A 22,395-nucleotide genomic window follows, 5' to 3' on the forward strand; every position below is an offset into this window, starting at 1 on the left:
CCTTGTGCATGAAACAAAAAAAAAAGTTAGTATTTAGGTGCAGCAAGTAATCAGGAAGGCAAAGGGGATAGCGTATAAAAGCAGATAAGTTCTGCTACAACCGTACGGCGTATTGGTGAGGCCACACCTTGAGTACTGCATACAGTTTTGGTCTCCATATTTAAGGAAGGATATACTTGCATTGGAGGCTGTTCGGAGAAGGTTCACTAGGTTGATTCCGGAGATGAGGGGGTTGACTTATGAAGATAGGTTGAGTAGGTTGGGTCTATACTCACTGGAGTTCAGAAGAATAAGAGGTGATCTTATCAAAACATATAAGATAATGAGAGGGCTCGACAAGGTGGATGCAGAAAGGATATTTCCACTCATAGGGAAAACTAAAACTAGGGGACATAATCTCAGAATAAGGGGCCACCCATTTAAAACTGAGATGAGGAGGAATTTCTTCTGAGGGTTGTAAATCTATGGAATTCTCTGCCCCAGAGAGCTGTGGAGGCTGGGTCTTTGAATATATTTCAGGTGGAGATAGACAGATTTTTAAGCGATAAGGGAGTAAAGGGTTATGGCGGAGCAGGCAGGAAAGTGGAACTGAGTCCATGATCAGATCAGCCATGATCTTATTGAATGGTTGAGCAGGCTCGATGGGCCGAATGGCCTAAGCCTGCTCCTATTTCTTGTGTTCTTAATTTACTCCAATTGATCAGCAAGCATCCAAAAATCCCAGATCCTTGCCACCAACCGATCTCCCTCCTTGGATACCACCTCAAGCTGAAGATGTGGTGATGTCACTCAAACCCCATATTCTAGCCATCTCCAAAATAGTCTACTTCTCCAATATTTCCCACCTCTTTCCTCACCCCACTCAGCTTTTCCAATGACATTCTCCCTGGTCTTCTGAGCTCCACACCCTGTCCTCAAGTAAATCATTCTCACCTACTGCTCTTGTACTCACTGAATTAATTGGCTGTGTTTCCCAACAGAATGAATTTAAAATCCTTCTGCTCACTTATAAGTCCAAGTCCTCCATAGCCTCATCACTCTCCATTTCTGCAACTCCAGCCTGTCTATACTGTCTAGTAACCAATTTCCAATTGTAAACAAATGTTATACTGAACACTGGAATCAAGATCTTAAACAACCCCTTTCTAGTGACCTATGGTCAGTATGCAGGTTTGTATTTTAAGACTCAATTACCATATTATATGAAGGCTTTTAATTTGGATCACATCCAAAATGAAAGGGTAATCCAATGTTCCAAGTAAACAGTGCATATTAACTCTGATTAGACTTCAGCCAAATAATCACACTCTGCAGGTACATTTGGATCCAAACTGAAACCGAAAAACACACAACACACACTAGCGTCTGGTTATGGCCCATTCCCAAGTTCAATCCAAATTTAAAATTGCCCAATGCAAAGCTACCCAAATATGTTAAGAGTTTTCAAACAATAGCTGCAGAAGCAGCTAAACTTAATTTACAAAACCTGTCAAACGAGGCCTGGTCAGCAAACACTACAAAAGCAATACAAAGTGCAGCTTCCATATGTTCTTTATTCAAATATAAAAACTGGGCAATGACACAATTCACCCTTTGTTTGAATTTAAAAAATAATTTCCACACCACCCAACTCGAATAAAGTTCAAATATCTCTTGAAAATCTATAGCATTAAAAAAACATCAAGTATTTTACCAAATTAAATTGCATTTCTGAAAATTGAAGTTATAAAAGCACCAGATTGACCGATTCAAGCCATGTAGGTATGTACCTGTACTAGGAAATTAAATGTAAAATCCTACTACATAATCACACAAGTTGAATACTTTGTAAAACTAACCATATATAAAATACCAAGAAATACCTAGCAATGTTTTGGGCCGAGGCCATTGGTCCCCTCTACGCTATCTTCAATTTGCCATATCTTTATGTTCCACCACCCCACGAGTAATCAGCTCCACAATTCTGACCTTCCTGCTAAAAACAAAAGCTGCCTAAATTCCCTATTTCCATTTGACACCTTAGCTTTAGATGGTGTCTTCTGGTCCTCAAATCCTGTGTCCTACAGAGCAGCTTTCCTGGATATAAATTCTCCATACCCAAATAAACCTTAACAACGCTAACAAGTCCCCCTCATTTTCACTGATACAATACTCCAGATAAGGCCTCAGTTCAGACAAGGCCTCAACATAAACTCCTCCTCTCCTTAGATTTGTAAATCAATGAAGGCTAACTTTTGTGGGGGTGGGAGAAAAAAAACAATCTTAGATGTTTTAACAGCCTAGAGACTTGGCAAACAATAAGAGCTCCACACAGGTGTTGGTCAAATCTCATTACCTCACTACTGGGCCCAACAGTTACGGCAAGAACCCCTCCTCAACGGCGCAAAGATATTATCACAGCTAGCTGAAGTGCTGCACTGGATAGATGCCAATTACAAATAGCATTAACAATAATATACTGCTGCTACAAGGATTTCAGTAAGTAGTACTGGTGCAGGTGTGAAATTTTCAAGCAATGTCTCCCTGAACTATATGAAGCACCCAACAGTACAATTATAGATTTTGTCCTTCTGAACTGGGGTTGTAGCTGAAAATAGCATTTTGACCTAGATATATACATAACGAGTGTTCAGAAGAATAAGCTTATACTTTAAGAGTTTCTTTTTTTAAACAAAGGTCAGCAAGAAAAGCACAGAATGGCTTCGCCGTGGACACAAAGTTCTAATCAAATATACACTGACTGAAATATACTTTCACACCATATATTAATTGCACTCATCTTCATTTACTACCAATTTTTTGGCATAGTGAGGAAAAAGGAAAGTCCAAGAGAGCACGACAATGAAGCTTAGGTTTCTGAGTGAGAAACAGGGACAAGAAACACCTTGGGTTGAATCTGCAGTCAAACTGCACAAGATTTGCATGTGAAGATACAGAAGGTTTCATACCGAGATGAATAATATTATATCACTTAAACAAGTTTAGTGCCAACGCTTTATCAAAGAGCTATCTTCAGGCTACAAAATATTAAAGACTGCCTAGAAATCCACATCAAAGGCTTGAATGGGAAGTCGTGGATGTAAAATAATGCACCCTTGCTCAATAAAATTTAGATACTCAATTTAATTATACGTCAAATGACCAGTGGAATTAACAGAACAAATATTATGGAGAACCAAACAAGTTTTTTTGCGGAATCAGAGCGCTAAATCTTGATTGTCTGCTTGGCGACATCAGTCAAGCAAAGAGGCTTCAAGGGGATATGGACAGACTAAGTCATCATCATAGTCATAAGCAGTCCATCGAGGATGACTTGCTTCCACACTAAAAATAAGTACTCAAGTGGCTGATGAACTCATTTTAAATGGTGGAAGATGCCAGTGTGTGAATTCTTTTAACGTGGGGTGGCCGTTGCACAACAGCCACCACACGGGCTGGATGGAGCAAGGTCTTGGTCCAGTGACAAGGGGATCCAAGACGAGTAGAGACCAGGCTCCGCCGCATGTGCCAATACATACACACAAACTAACACATACTCCTACTGTCCTCCTTCCTCATCACAGCACCCACAGACCCTCCTGTCCCCAGCACAGCACCCACAGACCCTCCTGTCCCCATCACTAGAATTGGTATCTTTGGTTATGGAAGGGAAAAATCTGCCAGGATTCCTGTTCCGAATGGCTGATAAGGGAGCCCTGCTTTAAAGTATCCCTGGAAAGATAGGCCGAGGACAAAATTGGCCTCCTGCAATAGGATACTATCTGCTGATATTTGCTTTCGAGGCTCAACTGTGAAAAGAGAGAAGTACCAAAAAATTCCATCTGCTGGTAGAGCTGTACCACGGGTCCCCGGGTGCCGTGCCAGGGAGAGGAGGGCCCCCGGGTGCCGTGCTGGGGAGAGGCCAAGTGAGTGGGCAAGAACATGACAAATGGAATATAATGCGGAGAAATGTGAAGTTATCCACTTCGGTAGGAAAAATAGACAAGCAGAGTATTCTTTCAAATGGTGAGAGATTGGGAAATGTTGGCGTTCAGAGGGATCTGGATGTCTTTGTACACAAATCACAAAGTTAAGATGCTGGTACAGCAAGCATTAAGAAAGCAAATGGTATGTTGGCCTTTATTACAAGAGGATTTGAGTACAAGAGCAAAGATGTCTTACTGCAATTATACAAGGCCCTGCTGAGACCACATCTGGAATAGTGTACACAGTTTTGGTCTCCTTACCCAAGGAAGGATATATTTGTCATAGAGGGAGTGCAACGAAGATTCACCAGACTGATTCCTGGGATGGGGGGATTGTCCCATGAGGATTGATTGTGCAGACTATGCCTATATTCTCTACAGAGTTTAAAAGAATGAGGGGTGATCTCATTCTTACAGGGCTTGACAGGTAGATGCAGAGAGGACGTTTCCTCTGGCTCTTCCAAGAAACAGGGATCAGTCTCAGAATAAGGTGGCGACCATTTAGGACTGAGATGAGGTGAAATTTCTTCAGGGTGGTGAATCTTTGGAATTCTCTGCCCCAGGAGGGCTGTGAAGGCTCAGTCGTTGAGTATATTCAAGACAGAGATAGATAGATTTTTGGGCACTAAGAGAATCAAGGGATAGTGCAAGAAGTGGAGTTGAGGTAGAAGATCAGCCATGATCTTATTGATTGGCGGAGCAGGCTCGAGGGTCTGAATGGCCCTACTCCTGTGTCTATTTCTTATGTTCTTGTGCTCAGTCCTGGGTTATTTTGGCACTTTTTTCTGTCGAAAAAAAAAACCTATACCTTCAGTTCTCCATGTCTGCTCAGTTCCAAGATAGTAGGCCTGACACACAGATGGGAGGATATTTAAACTTTTCAAAGAACTTAACTAATCATTCTAAAAAATGTCTCAAGAATTGAACAATATGAGTTCCTGACTTACAGCCAGCAACAGACGAGCATCCTCAGAGAGTACAAATATAACCCAATAGCTGCACAAGCATGCCAATCGAAAGAGCTGAGTGACTGCTGCCAATGACTGGAAGCTGCGCAGAAGCATTCGGCATATAAATCTATGGTAGTTTAAGTATGAATATATGATAATATATTCATAGCACATGCCTAAATCTATCTAATCTATGGAGCAATGGATTGGTTTAATAATGCATAATAGCACAAGTTGGTTTAAGTATTATATTTTCAGCCGGGGGGGGGGGGGGGCGGGTTGCGGTGCGCAAGCTCCGTGTGAAGGGAAAGGAGAAGAAAATGAAAATGGACATTGACTGCAATTTTTCTTTCCTTGATGCAGCTCTGTTCGGCAGTAGCGATCTATTTTCACCACCCTCTCCCTCCTTTCTCTCTGGAAGTGTTTTCTTTGTAATGGTGACAATATTTTCTTTTCAGTTTGCGAACAACTGAAAAAAACACAAGCTGCGCATGCGTAACGACTTCAACTACATTGGCAGCAGTCGCACCCTCGAAAGAAATTAAGGACTCACAGTTGTTAAACACAAGAATCCCTTACAATTCTCCCCTAATCACTATCCTTTACTCTAGATACAATGAACAGCACAAACTGCCAGTGTCACACATACCCCAAACCATTGCATTCCATTCAATCCAAATTGAGAAAGTGGCAATGTACATCAGCTGTGCAAAGTACTGAATCACTATCTGAAAAATAATTGCAAATATTAAAAAATGCACCAACTCCTTCAAGATAAGAATTTAATTTTTTGGGCTATCTTTGTAAATGTGTCATCAGTGTTGAATTGAGACATAAAGAAATTTCCGAGGGTAAAATCCTGATTTATGCTGAGCTAGCAGATCGCACTTGGGGCAGCAATTAGCCTGTCACCCTGACCTAGGAGGTAGAGAGAAAGAGAAAATCTGCCAGCTTCTTGCTCATTGTCTGCATCAGGTTTAGCACCATCACCACCATTTGAACGAGCACGTGGACAAAGAGCTCACAGCCAATTTTGTCTATGTTCCTTCCAGCTAACCCACTGTTGAATAGCCCTGTTGACAATGAAAATGGTCACTTGGGCAAGGTAGCCCATTGGAGAGCTGGCCCCTGCAGAACCATGTTTCAGACCATCAGCACCTGTAGAGGCCTACAGGTAAATAAACTTTATTTTTGGTATGTTTATACTTAATGCCATTGCACAAAAACCTAAGCAAGTATTCAGGGTCAGATAAACAGATTATCTGGTCATGTATCTCATTATTGCTTGAGAGAACTTGCTGTGCACAAGGTTTCCCTATATTACAACAGTAACCACCTTCAAAAAGTACTTCATTGGCTGCAAGTTGTTTTGGAACTGCCTGCATGATGTATATCCTTGCTTTTGAGAACCAAGTAGCTTGCAAATATTAAGGCTGTTTCAAAAAAATACTAAAATTAATTTTTCAATCATGTTCAAAATCTTTATACAGCTTCTCTCATTGCAGTGAAGTATCCCTTTCCTTAAAGCCCCATTCCATTTAAGTCTCAAATTATTTTCTCACTCCACTACTCCAAATGTACAAAACTAGTATGAGAGCCTATTTTGGTATCCTGCATAGCATACTACTCACGAGAGTCAATTTTTGTATGGCTGCCAGTCCCATAGTATATTGTTTACACAGGTTTCCATAAATGTACAATCAAGCACTTAAAACTCCAGTACCTGTTTAGAGCAAAAAAACTAGAAAGGCTTGCCAAATAAACAATGGTTGGACATTAAAATCTACTGAAATTTCCACCTACATTGAAAAACAAATCCAGGTCAATTTATCCGAATACGATTCCACAATAACTTCCAACCATCAAATTTCAGTTGCCTCATTCACATGAGTGAGTTAGGCTTCTTTTCAAACCCCACCACAGATCCGTCCTTTATTATAGTAATTAACATCTTTCGCTGTAAACAGAAAAACTGCAAGGCTGGAAATCTGAAGGAAGAACAGAAACTCCTGGAACCACATAAAAACATAGGAAATAGGAGCAAGAGTAGGCCATTTGGCCCCTCGAACCTGCTCCACCATTCAATATCATGGCTGATCTGATCTTGGCCTCAACTCCACTTCCCTGCCCCCTCCCCATAACCCTCGACTCCCTTATAATTCAAAAATCTGTCTATCTCCGCCTTAAATATATTCAATGTCCCAGCCTCCACAGCTCTCTGGGATAGAGAATTCCAAAGATTCACGATCCTGAGAGAAGAAATTCCTCCTCATTTCCATTTTAAATCGGCGACCCCTTATTGCAAAATTATGCCCCCTAGTTCTAGATTCGCCCAAGAGGGGAAACATCCTCTCTGCATCAACCCTGTCGAGCCCCTCAGAATCTTAAATGTTTCAATAAGATCACCTCTCATTCTATTAAACTCCTTACCCTCAGAAATCAACCTCGTGAACCTTCTCTGAACTGCCTCCAATGCAAGCATATTCCTCCTTAAATAAGGAGACCAAAGCTGTACGCAGTACAGTTGTAGCAAGACTTCCCTACTTTTATACTCCATCCCCCTTGCAATAAAGGCCAACATTACATTTGCCTTCCTAATTACTTGCTGTACCTGCATGCTAATTTTGTGTTTCATGTACAAGGACTCCCAGATCCCTATGTACCTCAGCATTTTGTAATTTCTGCCCATTTAGATAATAACTTGCTTTTTTATTTTTCCTACCAAAGTGGATAACCTCACATTTTCCCACATTTATACTCCATCTGCCAAATTTTTGCCCACTTAGAATCTCTATATCTCTGCAAACTTTTTGCGTCCTCCTCACAACTTGCTTTCCCACCTATCTTTGTATCATCGGCAAATTTGGCTACATTACTCGGTCCCTTCATCCAAGTCATGAATATAGATTGTAAATAGTTGAAGCCCCAGCACTGATCCCTGTAGCATCCCACTATTTAGTTTGCCAACCTGAAAATGACCCACTTATCCCAACCCTAACAGAAAACAGTTAGCCAATCCTCTATCCACGCTAATATATTACCCCCAACCCCGTGAGCTCTTAACTTGTGCAGTAACCTTATATGTGGCACCTTATCAAATGCCTTCTGGAAATTCAAATACATCTACTGTTTCCCCTTTATCCACTCTACTCGTTACATCCTCCAAGAACTCCAGCAAATTTGTCAAATATGATTTCCCTTTCATAAAACCATGCTGACTCTGCTTGAACTACTCAGCAGTCAGTTAGCATCGAAGAGGAGACAAGTTAACATTTCAAGTTTTGATAAAGGGTCTACATTATACCTCAAAGGTTAACTTGTTTGTGTTCTCCATATAAAAGTGACTGACCTGTTAAGTATTTCTAGTAGTTTGTCAAAATATGGTAGCCTGCAGTGCCTACACCATAGAAGCCAATTCTGTTTTTATTTTACTACCTTTACATCAGTACGGCTTTCCTCAAATCCAGCATAATTCCCAAGTCTTAGCTAATGTATATCTGTAACACAATACCAACTCCTAAGATTATAAGTAATTTGTTCTTTATATTAGAGGAACTACGAAGAAAATGCTGCAGTGATGGATGGAGAGAGAAAATATGTATTTCACCATGACCTGACTTTCTAATCCAAAAGTAATCATAATTTAAATATTAGTGTCCAATGTCAATACTTTAAAAATAAATATCCATTAACTACTATGTAGCAGTTCTAGTGATCACAGATAATAATGGCAAATGCAATTGCATAATTTAGGATATCTGCAATGTAAAGCCAAACTAAAGTTTCAGCACCCTTTTCTTATATATAGTACATTGATAAAGTAAATAATTTCTATATGCCCACATTTCACATACCCATTCTCAGTTTAGATGTCAACCGTGGCTCAGTATTAGCATGCTTGCCTGAATCAGGTGGTCATGGGTCCAAGCCCCTCTACAGGACTTGAGCACATAACTGAGGATAGACTTCAGTAAAAGTACTAAAGGAATGCTGTACTGTCTTTTAAACTGAGCTCCCATAGCACTATTCAAAAAAGGAAAGAAGAGTTCTCCTGTTGCCTGAGCCAATATTTACCCCTCAACTATCATTAAAACAGATTATCTAGTCATGTATCTAATTGCTGCTTGTGGGACCTTGCTGTGCACAAGGTTTCACTACATTACAACAGTGACCACACTCAAAAAAAGTACTTCACTGACTAAAGTGTTTTGTAACATCTCGAGGTCACGAATAGCAGTATATAAATGCAACTCCCAAGACAAATTTTCAGCTGCTCGGTTAACTAAATTAACCTAAAAGCTAGTCGGAAGAATTGCAAAATGGATACAGAGTTATCCTTTTTCCAGTAATGGATCTATCAATTTTACAAATTCACCAGCAAGTGCACTGCCAAAAACAATTCATATGCACACAAGTCTATACTAATTTTTGGAAATTCAAGATCGCACTGTCTGCCCACACCAAATTTGGAATCAAAAACAGCTCACGCCATATGCATGACTAATTAAATCATTAAGCTAATTTGCTTGTCATCTTCATACTGTACAGTGCTGAAATGATCCAGTTCGCTTGTCTCATACAGTAACTTGCATTTATTAGCACCTTCAATATAGAAAATCGTCCCAAGGACTTGAGGCATAATCAAACAAAAAGTGACATTGAAGTGAAGATGGTGGTACAAGGAGTGGCAACCAAAAATCTTGGTCAGAAGTGGGTTTTAAGGAGGGACTTAAAGTGTAGATCATTAGGGAGGAATTCCAGATCATGGAGCCTAGGTAGCTGAAGGCATAGCCACCAATAATGGGGTGAAAGGTGGGAGGGCTGCACAAGAGGCCAGAGGAAGAGAGTTGGCTGGCGAGTTGGTGGGGGTGAGGCTATATGGCTGGAGATTACAGATAGGAAGGAGAAATACCATGCGTGATTTAAACACAAAGATGAGAATTTTAAATTGGAAACATTAGGGGACCTGGAGCCAATGTAAATCTGCAAGGATAACTGTGGACTTGATGCAGGATTTGATACAGGCAGCAGTTTAGATAGACTGACATTTACAAAGGCCAGCCAGAATAGTCCAGTCGAGAGCCACCAAAGGCAGCAGTTAAGAGTTGGAAATAGATGGTCTTTGCGATGTTGAAAATACAGGGTCAGAAACTCAGCTTGGTATCAAATAGGACACCAAGGAGGGAGATAGAATCAATGGCAAGCGAGATTGTGATGGGGGCCCAAAGACAATTATTTCAGTCTTAAGGTTTAACTGGATGAAATTTCGGATGATCCATGACTAAATGTTGGGCTAACAATCGGACAGCAGCAGTGGAGGGATCGAGAGATAGAGCTGGGTGTCGTTAGCATACATGTGGAAGCTTCTCGCATGTCTGCAGATGATGTTGCCAAGGGATTGCACGTAGATATGCAAGAGGCGATCAAGGTTAGAGCATTGGGAGACTCCCGTAGGAACGGTGTGGGAACTGAAAGAGGGTCTTTGATGAAGACACTCTGGTTCCATTCTTACCTATCCAAACATAGCCAATGAAGTGAAAGCCCACTGAGCTAGACAACAGAGGAGAGGTATTGGAGAAGGATGGCATGGTAGACCATGTATTCGACTGCAGAGCGATTGAGGCATGGTCCCAGTCACAAGGGATGTCATTTGTGACTTTGGTTAAGGCCATTTCAAGGCAGTGCCAAGACAGATGCCTGATTGATTTGCAGAAAAAGATGCAGCACCATGCTCAAGGATTTTGTACAAGTTCAACACTCAAAACAGACCAAAACTACATATTACAAGAATAGTCATAATCCCAATAGCTTAGTTGGTAAATTTGCTTCTCAGTGTAGAAGTGAGTCACAGAGACCAGGAAGGCTCCAGGTCAAATACCCAATCTATACCACTCAAGTACCTAATTTCAGCCAGTGTCATTAGCCTGCAATAATTTAACTCCTGGGCTGTGGAGGAAAAGAAACAACAGGTGGGTTCACATTATTGATCTGCTGTGTATCTGTAGTTCCTGGATGAGAATAAGACCACAAGATGTACAAGGATGAAGGTGGTCAATCAGCTCACATTTGCACAACTACCCAGGAAAACTTAAATCTCATCTCATTTAGTGTGCCCTTAAAATCATCAGGTGTTGAAAGAACAAGTCTTACAGGAGTGAATATCTCATCTCATGGGATTCCCACAACTGCAAAAAGTGAAGGTGATCCAATTCCCCAAGCACCCACTCAACTTAAGTGAAGTTTTTCCCAAAGGAAGCATCCATTTGACTCTCCCACCAGGTATTTTGTTCTTCATACAGAATCCAGGTTTACATATAGAGCCACAACATACCTTGAATTTCTGAAACAGTTAATTAGATTTACAGTAATTTACACAGCTGCTTGCTTCTGTCAGTCAAATAAACCTCTCTTTCAGTGGTTTCAAATTAAGAGAATTACTCGATTGATTTTGGGTTGGGACAAGTTACACAACTTTGATCGAGTCTTGAACACTTCAAATAATAATATTACGTGACAAAACACTACACTTTCAATCAGTAAAGACATCAGGTGTAAATTGCTTATGAAAGTGAGATCACAGATTTTCTACATCAAATAAAGATAAAGAAAGCTATTTAGACCATTTTAGCTCATCTTTCTAAAAAGATCCAGCCCATCACAACATCCAATTATTTATTACATTATTCCATTATAAACTTTGTGTTTTACAATAATTCAACTTCCCTTACTTTTAAAATCATGGTATACCAAATTGTCACAAGAAAAGGGGCATTTTATCCTTTTCCCTATTCAGAGGAATCTCAAAACCATTATTTAGGAAACAGTGTATAGGAAACAGTGTATGCCTAGTTAAAAATAAATAGCGTGCATATACAGTAAGTCAAGCTACATCCTCCATTTCTGAAGTTTTATTGCAAAGACCATCAGTTTTAAAACTTCTGAAAAGATTTTATGCAAAAGTTCCAGTTAAGAGTCTATACCTGAAATATTAACTTCCATAGATGCTGACTGACCTACTGAATGTTTTTAGATTTCCAACATCTACAGGATTTTGGTTTTCTTTTAATAAAGCTACTGCAGATAAATTATCGAGTTTAAACCATAGTTATTAACCTTAGATATATTAGATAGGTTAAGTCACCACTTCACCGACTTGCTGAATACTTATAAACATTTACATGTTTTTTTTTAATACCACTGTAGCCAACTCATTTCCCCCTCCATTTTAAAAACTTAACTTTCACTCAATACTGAAAGGCCTATAGTAAAATGACCTGAAAATGTGTTATATACCATCTCAAAGAGACATTTAAAAATAAACACACAATAAATTAAAGGCTCGGCTAGCTCTGAGGATCCCAAATTAAAAAAAAATTCTCCCTCTAACCGGACAGGTCTGATATCACACAGGATGATGTTTATTTATAATAAAATGAGGGCACATAAATCAGATTGTACACCCAATGCTCCTGTTATGGGTTGGGGGGGGGGGGTCTTAATTAGCTGTCAAGACGGTTGTAAAACCATCCTGCTCCCCTCTAATTAAATCAAAACATTGCATTGTAAAAATAACTGCGTCAAATAATGTAGAGTAATTAAAGAGAGAAAAAGAAAAACCCAGTTCCACAAGTCCAACCCCTGCAAAGCCTCAGTTTACAGCGAGTGTGAAGGGTGGTGGAGAGAGGGAGGGGTGAGAGACACGGACCCGGAGCTGCAGCAGGGGAAGGGCGGGGGTGAAAGACACCTATAAATACGGATATTTAATATAATTATAAAATGATGGCAGGAGAGGGGAGAGGGCAAGGCAAGGCGGGAGCGGGCTGCGCCTGCAGGAGGCCGAGTCCACACTGCGGCGGTGCCACCAATGATGGCCGCTCGGCTTTTTAAACATTAAAAAAAAATACACCTCAGTTTGCCAATTCACACGGGGAAAAAACAGAGTGGAAAAAATAAAGAAAATAATGTGAATAAAAGGGTAAGGAAATAAATATTTATTAATAAAATGTCCCCCCCCCTGCAAAGCGCTCGCTCACCATCCTGGCTGACGAAGGTTAATCTTCCAGATATTTCTATCAACAGACGCCTCGCACCGCTTCTTTTTTTTTCCCCCCTCCTCCTTCTCCGCTCTATCTTAGTGCTAATTTTTTTTTGTCTCACAAGACAGACAGCCGAGTTCTCGGTATCAAGCTCTCAGTGAAAGCACCAGTGCTATAACCCCTAGCTGCTGCCGCCGCTTCTCCAGCTCCGCCGTGTAAATCCGCAAAAGGAAGGGGGGGGGGAGGGGAGGACGCAAAGCCGCCGCACATCCGGGGAATCACGGCTAATTTGCATACAAAGCGTCAGGCCGTGCGTGCATGACGGCAACGTACGTACGCTCTCGTGCTGTTGGCCAGCGGCGGTTGGGTGAGATTATTTTAAATGAAGGTGATGTCCACCATCATCATAGGCGGTCCCTGTATCGAAGATGACTTGGTTCCACGCCAAACAGGGATGAGTTCACAGGTTTTTCAATGAAGCCCAATATTCCAGTTCCCGAACTACATATTGAAGGGTGGAAGATGCGTGTGCGTGGATTTTTTTTAACACCAGTTGCACACCAACCACCACACGGGCTTGACAGGATCTTGGTCAACAACTTGCAATGATATGGCACCTTTAACATAAAGCACAGTACCCAAAGAGCGATTTATCAACTTTCTGTCCCGTGCCACATAAGGAGATGTTAGGACAAGGTGAGTAAAAGCTTGGCCAAAGAGGCAGGTTTAAAAAAAAGACTTACATTTCTATACTGCCTTTCACTTCCACTGGATGTCTCAAAGTGCTTTACAGCCAATGAAGTACTTTTGAAGTGTAGTCACTGTTGCAATGTAGGAGTCAAGGCAGCTAATTTGCGTACAGCAAGCTCCCACAAACAGCAATGTGACAATGACCAGATAATCTGTTTCAGTGATGTTGGTTGAGGGATAAATATTGGCCAGGACACAACAACAACTTGCATTTATACAGCACCTTTAACATATGAATTAGGAGCCGGAGTTGGCAATTCGGCCCTTCAAGCCTGCTCTGACATTCAATAAGATCATGGCTGATCTTCGACCTCAACTCCAGCTTCCCGCCCTATCCCCATATTCCTTGATTCTGTTAGTGTCCAAAAATCTATCAATCTCCGCCTTGAATATACATAACCACTGAGCATCCACAGCCCTTTCCGGCAAAGAATTCTGAAGATTCCCAACCCTCTTAGTGAAGAAATTTATCCTTCTCTCAGTCCTAAATGGCCGATCCCTTCTCCTGAGACTGTAACCCCTGGTTCTCGACTCTCCAGCGAGGAAAAACAACCTCTCAGCATCTACCCTGTCAAGCCCTTAAAGCTTTTTATACGTTTCAATGAGATCATCTCTCAATCTTCTAAACTCTAGGGAATGTAGACCTAGTCTACGCAATCTCTCATTCTAATGTAGTAAAACGTCCCAAGGAGCATTATCAATCAAAATTTGACACCGAGCCACAGAAGGAGATATCAGGAAGGTGACCAAAAGCTTGGTGAGAGAGGAGGAGCGAGAGGTGAAGAGTTTTAGGGAGGAATAACTCTCCTGCTCTTCTTCAAAATACTGCCATGGTATCTTTCATGCCCACCTGAAAGAGCAGCTAGGGCCTAAGTTTTAATGTCTCATCTGAAAGACAGCACCGTCGACAGGGCAGCACTCCTTCAGTACTGCACTGGGAGTGTCAGCCTAGATTTTTGTGCTCAAGTAAGGAGCGTCTTAAAGGAGGAAATAGAGGTAGAGAGAGATGGAGCGGTTTAGGTAGGTAATTCCAGAGCTTAGGGCCTAAGCATGACTGCCAATTAATCATTTTTAAATCTGAGAACTAGGTTTTTGCAAGCCATGGGTGTTAAAGGATATTGGAGCCAACAAGCCGGATGGATGGTGTTAGGAGACAGGTCCGCCATGATCTCACTGAGTGGCAGAACAGGCCGAATGGCCTGCTCCTGTTCCAATGATGGAGCAATAAAAATCATGGATCATAGAATTATTGAAATTTACAACACAGAAGAATGCCATTCGGCCCATCGTATCCATGCTGACCGACAAAGAGCTATCCAGCTTAATCCCATTTTCCAGCTTTTAGTCCGTAGCCTTGTAGGTTACCACACTTCAAGTGCATATCCAAGTACTTTTTCAAATGCTATGAGGATTTCTGCCTCTACCACCTTTTCAGGCAGTGAGTTCCAGACCCGCAACACACTCTGGATGAAAAAATGTCTCCTCAAATCTCCTCTAAACCTCCTACCAATTACTTTAAACCTATGCCCCCTGATTATTGACCGTTCTACTAAGGAGAATAAACCCTTTCCTATCCACTCTATCTAGGCCCCTCATAATTTTATACATCTCAATTAGGTCTCCCCTTAAACTCCGATTCCAAAGAAAACAACCCCAGTCTATCCAATCTTCCCAGCTAAAATTCTCCAGTCCAGACAACATCCTTGTAAATCTCCTCTGTACCTCTCTAGTGCAAGCCTATAATGTAGTGACCAGAATTGCATACAGTACTCTAGCTGTGGCCTAACTAGTGTTTTATACAGTTCAAGCATAACCTCCTTGCTCTCATATTCCATGCCTCGACTAATAAAGGCAAGTATCCCGTATGCCTTCTTAACCACCTTATCTACCTGTGAGAAAACTGAGGCCTGGCTGAGGGCAGGCATTGGGATGGTCAGAGATCCACTTTGTGGAAGGAGGAGAGGTCAAATAGGTCAGAGTGATCACAGCCGGTGTGCACACCACGTGCTCGACAGGGACTCCGCCGTTGAGTGAGGCCAGCGGCCGGGGGGAGGCCAGAGCGTCATTGATGGGATGAAGGTCAGGACGTCGCCGGTGGAGTGAAGGCCAGGACGTCACCGGTGGAGTGAAGACCACGATGACGCCAGTAGGATGAAGGCCAGAACGTCGCCGAGGAGTTGAAACCAAGGAAATAAAGGAGAGTATCAAATTAAAAACCAATGCGTATAAGGTGGCCAAGGTTAGTGGGAAACTAGAAGATTGGAAAAATTTTAAACAACAGCAAAGAATGACTAAGAAAGCAATAAAGAAAGGAAAGATAAATTACGAAGGAAAACTTGCGCAAAACATAAACCATAAAAACAGATAGTAAAAGCTTTTACAGATATATAAAACGGAAAAGAGTGACTAAAGTAAATGTTGGTCCCTTAGATGATGAGAAGGGGGATTTAATAATGGGAAATGTGGAAATGGCTGAGACCTTAAATAATTATTTTGCTTCGGTCTTCACAGTGGAAGACACAAAAACCATGCCAAAAATTGCTGGTCACAGGAATGTGGGAAGGGAGGACCATGAGACAATCACTATCACTAGGGGGGTGGTGCTGGACAGGCTAATGGGACTCAAGGTAGACAAGTCCCCTGGTCCTGATGAAATGCATCCCAGGGTATTAAAAGAGATGGTGGAAGTTATAGCAGATGCATTCATTATAATCTACCAAAATTCTCTGGACTCTGGGGAGGTACCAGCGGATTAGAAAGCAGCTAATGTAATGCCTCTGTTTAAAAAAGAGGGCAGACAAAAGGCAGGTAACTATAGGCTGGTTAGTTTAACATCTGTAGTGGGGAAAATGCTTGAAGCTATCATTAAGGAAGAAATAGCGGGACATCTAGATAGGAATAGTGCAATCAAGCAGGCGCAACATGGATTCATGAAGGGGAAATCATGTTTAACTAATTTACTGGAATTCTTTGAGGATATAACGAGCATGGTGGATAGAGGTGTACCGATGGATGTGGTGTATTTAGATTTCCAAAAGGCATTCGATAAGGTGCCACACAAAAGGTTACTGCAGAAGATAAAGGTACGCGGAGTCAGTGGAAATGTATTAGCATGGATCGAGAATTGGCTGGCTAACAGAAAGAAGAGAGTCGGGATAAATGGGTCCTTTTCGGGTTGGAAATCGGTGGTTAGTTTTGTGCCACAGGGATCGGTGCTGGGACCACAACTGTTTACAATATACATAGATGACCTGGAAGAGGGGACAGAGTGTAGTGTTTGCAGATGACACAAAGATTAGTGGGAATGCGGGTTGTGTAGAGGACACAGAGAGGCTGCAAAGAGATTTAGATAGGTTAAGCGAATGGGCTAAGGTTTGGCAGATGGAATACAGTGTCGGAAAGTGTGAGGTCATCCACGGGAAAAAAAACAGTAAAAGGGAATATTATTTGAATGGGGAGAAATTACAACATGCTGCGGTGCAGAGGAACCTGGGGGTCCTTGTGCATGAAACTCTTTTAGAGTCTACCTGCAAAACATAAAACATTAAACCGTGCCACCCGACCTGGGTGACACACCAGACATTTACAAGGCCCTTTTTTTCCTTTTTTTGGGGGTTTTTTTTGTGTTTTTCTTTTTTTTTTTTTTTGGGCACTAAAATCACAATTTTTCCCCAGTGCCCCCTATAAAAGGGAAGGGGACACTAAAAGCACCGGCAATTAAAACAAATTAAACTTTAAAACATAAAATCAAATTAAAATTTGGTTGCCGGGCGTGATGATGCACTCCAGTCCCTCCGGTGCCCACCTCTCGCGGAAGGCCGCGATGCGGGATAACCCAATGGATTTCTAGTCCATCGCCTTAACCACTCGGCCACGACAACGTTAGTTTGCAGGTGCAGCAGGTAATCAGGAAGGCGAATGGAATGTTGGCCTTCATTGCGAGAGGGATGGAGTACAAAAGCAGGGAGGTCCTGCTGCAACTGTATAAGGTATTGGTAAGGCCGCACCTGGAGTACTGCGTGCAGTTTTGGTCACCTTACTTAAGGAAGGATATACTAGCTTTGGAAGGGGTACAGAGACGATTCACTAGGCTGATTCCAGAAATGAGGGGGTTACCTTATGATAATAGATTGAGTAGACTGGGTCTTTACTCGTTGGAGTTCAGAAGGATGAGGGGTGATCTTATAGAAACATTTAAAATAATGAAAGGGATAGACAAGATAGAGGCAGAGAGGTTGTTTCCACTGGTCGGGGAGACTAGAACTAGGGGGCACAGCCTCAAAATACGGGGGAGCCAATTTAAAACTGAGTTGAGAAGGAATTTCTTCTCCCAGAGGGTTGTGAATCTGTGGAATTCTCTGCCCAAGGAAGCAGTTGAGGATAGCTCATTGAATGTATTCAAGTCACAGATAGATAGATTTTTAACCAATAAGGGTTACGGGGAGCGGGCGGGTAAGTGGAGCTGAGTCCACGGCCAGATCAGCTGGCATGGACTGGTTGGGTCGAATGACCTGTTTCTGTGTCATATATCCTATGTAATGAATGTTTTGCCCACAGTCTCAAAATGTATAAATTGTTACACACATTTCCAATACCCATTGAGTCTGGTTCATCCTCACTAGAACTAAAGACTAGCAGTGAGAACTGAGCTATTTGTGGGATCTGTTTGATGTATCAATGTGTCAGCTGTGGCTCAGTGAGTATCACTCTTACCTCTGAGTCAGAGGTTGAGGGTTCAAATCCCAATCCAGAGATTTGAGCACAAAAATCTAGGCTGATGCTCCATTGCAGTGGTGAGGGAATGCTGCATTGTCGGAGGTGTCATCTTCTGAATGAGATATTAAACTGAGGCCTCATCTGTCCTCTCATGTGGATGTAAAAGATTCCATGGCACCTTTTGAAGAGTTATCCCTGGTGTCCTGGTCAATATTTATCCCTCAATCAACATAACAAAAAAGAGATTATCTGGTCAGTATCACATTGCTGTTTGTGGGAGCTTGTTGTGTGCAATAGGCTGCCGCGTTTCCTACATTACAACAGTGACTACACTTTAAAAGTACTTAATTGGCTGTAAAGCACTTTGTGACGTCCTGCGATCATGAAAGACACTGTATAAATGCAAGTCTTTTTGATATAAAGCCATTTCTTTGGTCAGACAAACAAAATGTTAACAATCTTCAAATCTTCAAAAATGGGATACTGGCCCGTAACACTTGTGTTTTGGTTGAATTTTCCTCTAGACTGTTTGCACACATGACCACAACCAGAAATTATATATCATCTATCAACGCTGCATCCATTAACATTTTAAAGATGTGGCCACACTGTTAAAGCACCTTTATCTTAATTGGTTCCTGATCAACAGGAATTTCCTCTTTCCAGCTTACTTCTCATGTTTTCCATTTTAAAGCCGAGTTGCTTGATATAATCTAAAACTTAAGACAACCTCCCCCTCGCCCCCATTTTCATCACAGCTAGTGATACCATGTTTCATGTATGGAATCTGAGTTTTGTAATAAAATATGGCTGTTGAAACTTTTTCAGAATTTTGGAAGTTTGAGGATACTAAGATAATTGAGACAGACACATTTTACTAAAGTAATCTCAATATTAAATAGGTTGGTGTCTCTCCTGTAAGAATTATTCTCCCAATATATCTCGGAGTATCTTGGATTATATGTGCTGTTCGCAGCTAAGCAAGTCACAAGTACATATCTGGCAGTAAAGCTCCTGAATGGTTTTGAAAGCAGTGACATGAAAACATGGAAGGGCAAGAACTCTATAAGACTCAGCTTGGTATTTTGAAAGGATGAGATCAAATGAGCCAATCAAAAACTGGTATGAGATCTCTTGCATCCAAACTCAGTCTTTTTTTCCTCAGCATTTCATCTGAACCCATCTTCTGATCAAAGATGCATCGTTCAGTGGCCAGAAGGCACTTCTGGAGACGTACCATGGGTTAGCAAAATAATTTTCTGTAACAACAGAAAAAACTGTTCCAAGTAAAAGAGGTCACTGAGATCTGGAAAGATTGCAAAGAGAGTCATCAGACAGAGTGCAGAAAACCACAAAACATGCTGTTAAATTTTGATTGAATGCCACTAAGTAATGAAGTGGAAATTGTGCATTACTTTCTTGAATTGTAAAAGTGAAGATGGTACAGTAGTTATAAATTAAATTAATGTTTTTTTTTAAAGTTGCTTGCCAAATTGATGACGGTTCCCTCAGGGCAAGGTCAGGTCAGATTGGGTGGAGATTGGGGAGGTTGGATTGGGTTGAGCAGGAAGCTGTCTGTTTCAATGTTGGGTGAGAAAGAAGGCGACATCCTGTGTCGGCACACAATTCCACAACAGAAACCCAGAGAAGCTGTGAAAAGTCTGAGAACCCAAGTTCACTTGAAAAAGAGAATTCATTTGCATTGATTATAGCACATTTGACACCCTCAGGACCTTCCAAAGTGTTACACACATAATTAAATGTTTTTTCTAGTATAGTACTGTTTTATAGGCAAACATGACAATCAATTTATGTACAGCAAGGTCCCACAAACAGCATATGAAATAAATGACTGGTTAATCTGTTGTTAGTAATCTTGGTTGATGGACGAATGTTGGCCAGGACAGCAGAGAACTCTTCTTCAAAAACTGGTATGAGATCTCTTGCATCCAAACTCAGTCTTTTTTTCCTCAGCATTTCCTTAATCTTGCTGTTCTTCCACAAGTGCACAACAGCACAATTCTGCACTTTATTCGTGCCCTTGCTTTTTGCATCCGCAATGATATGTCCAATAACGACACTGCCATTCAACTGATTGGATCACAATGGCTGACCTTAGGTGTGGAGCCACTGCATTTCCATGTTGGCATGGACTGCTTCATTTTCTGAGGAGTTGCAAATGGAACTGAACACTGTGCAATCATCAGCGAACATCCCCACTTCTGACCTTATGATGGAGGGAAGGTAATTGATGAAGCATCTGAATATAGTTGGGCTTAGGACACTGCCTTGAGGAACTCCTGCAACGATATTCTGGGGCTGACTGAGATGATTGACCTCCAACAACCACAACCAACTTCTTTTGTGCTAGGTATGACTCCAGACAGTGCAGAGTTCCCCCCACCGCCCGCGTCCCCGATTCCCATTGACTTCAATTTTACTAGGGCTCCTTGATTCCACATTAGGTCAAATGCTGCCTTGATGTCAAGGGCAATCACTCTCACCTCACCTCTGGAATTCAGCCTTTTTGTCCATGTTTGGACCAAGGCTGTAATGAGATCTGAAGCCGAGTGGTCTTGGCGGAACCCAAACTGAGTATCGGTGAGCAGATTATTGGTAAGTGCCGCTTGATAGCACTGTCGACGACACCTTCCATCACTTTGCTGATGATTGAGAGTAGACTGATGGGGCAGTAATTGGTGGGATTGGATTTGTCATGCTCATTGTGGACAGAAAATACCTGGGCAATTTTCCACATTGTTGGATAGATGCCAGTGTTGTAGCTGTACTGGAACAGCCTGGCTAGAGGCACAGCTAGTTCTGGAGCACAAGTCTTCAGCACGACAGCCAGGATGCTGTCAGGTCCCATAGCCTTTGCTGTATCCAGTGCACTCAGCTGTTTCTTGATATCACGTGGAGTGAATCAAATTGGCTGAAGACTGGCTTCTGTGATGGTGGGAACGTCAGGAGGAGCCCAAAAGAATCATCTACTCGGCACTTCCAGCTGAAGATGGTTGCAAACGCTTCAGCCTTGCCTTTTGCACTTGCTTGCTGGGCTCCGCCATCATTGAGCATGGGGATATTGATGGATCCTCCTCTTCCCGTTGGTTGTTTAATTGTCCACCGCCATTCACAACTGAGTGGCATTTTAGGCCATTTCAGAGGGCAGCTAAGAATCAACCACATTGCTGTGGGTCTGGAGTCACAAATAGTGTCTGGATTCTGCAGGGGAGAAAGCTGCATAAAAAATCAAATAGAGCAATGGCAATTTTTTTTTCACTTATTTCGGCCACCTCGCCTTTAAGCATCGCCCACGAAGCACCCAGCCTCCTGATGAATGCCTCCTGCAGCTGCTGGTGTTTTTGCCCGCCGATGGTGCAGGGGGCGGACCTGAAGTTTGGGTCAGGGGTGCTACTGCGGCGATACGCATGGCGATGACATCACTATCTCTGGGCGAAGGAGATCGGGGCCCAACCCCTGTACCGCCGCCGCAAACCTCATGCCGAACATGGCGGGAGTCGATCTTATCTCTGCGTCCGGTGGTTCCTTCCAGACAATACAATGCAGAACAACTTACATTTATATAGCGCCTTTAATGTAGTAAAACATCCCAAGGTGCTTCACAGGAGCGTAATCAGACACAAAAATTGACACCGAACCGAGCCAAAGAAGGCGATATTAGGACAGGTAACCAAAAACTTGGTCAAAGAGGTAGGTTTTAAGGAGCGTTTTAAAGGAGGAGAAGCGGAGAGGTTTAGGGAGAAGGTTGTGTGATGGAAACTCTCATGATGCACCACACTCTAGTGTTAATAGTGATACCAACACTGGGAAGAGAGGGATTGCAGGGAGACTGCAGCTAATGGTGACTCAGCAGCCGGCATGTTTTCAGGAACTTTTGTTTCTTTAACACTGAAGTCAAACCAGTTTTACACTCAATATGACACTGAAGAGAGCTCTACTGTAAAACATCAGCTGACA

At 42.0% G+C, this 22,395-nt stretch overlaps 1 protein-coding gene across 1 annotated transcript in view; it reads right to left on the reverse strand.

Annotated features, from left to right (window-relative positions):
* The window catches only part of LOC139273209 (calcineurin subunit B type 1), a 108,101-nt gene extending 94,929 nt beyond the window's left edge, over positions 1-13,172 (reverse strand). Inside the window, exon 1 of the mRNA XM_070889802.1 lies at positions 12,949-13,172. Within this exon, the coding sequence (XP_070745903.1) occupies positions 12,949-12,951 (3 nt within the window). The 5' untranslated portion in view covers positions 12,952-13,172. The remainder of the gene's footprint in view (positions 1-12,948) is intronic.
* Positions 13,173-22,395: the final 9,223 nt, after the last annotated feature.

Source organism: Pristiophorus japonicus, chromosome 9, assembly GCF_044704955.1.
Source record: "Pristiophorus japonicus isolate sPriJap1 chromosome 9, sPriJap1.hap1, whole genome shotgun sequence".
In the NCBI taxonomy this organism is placed as follows: domain Eukaryota; kingdom Metazoa; phylum Chordata; class Chondrichthyes; family Pristiophoridae; genus Pristiophorus; species Pristiophorus japonicus.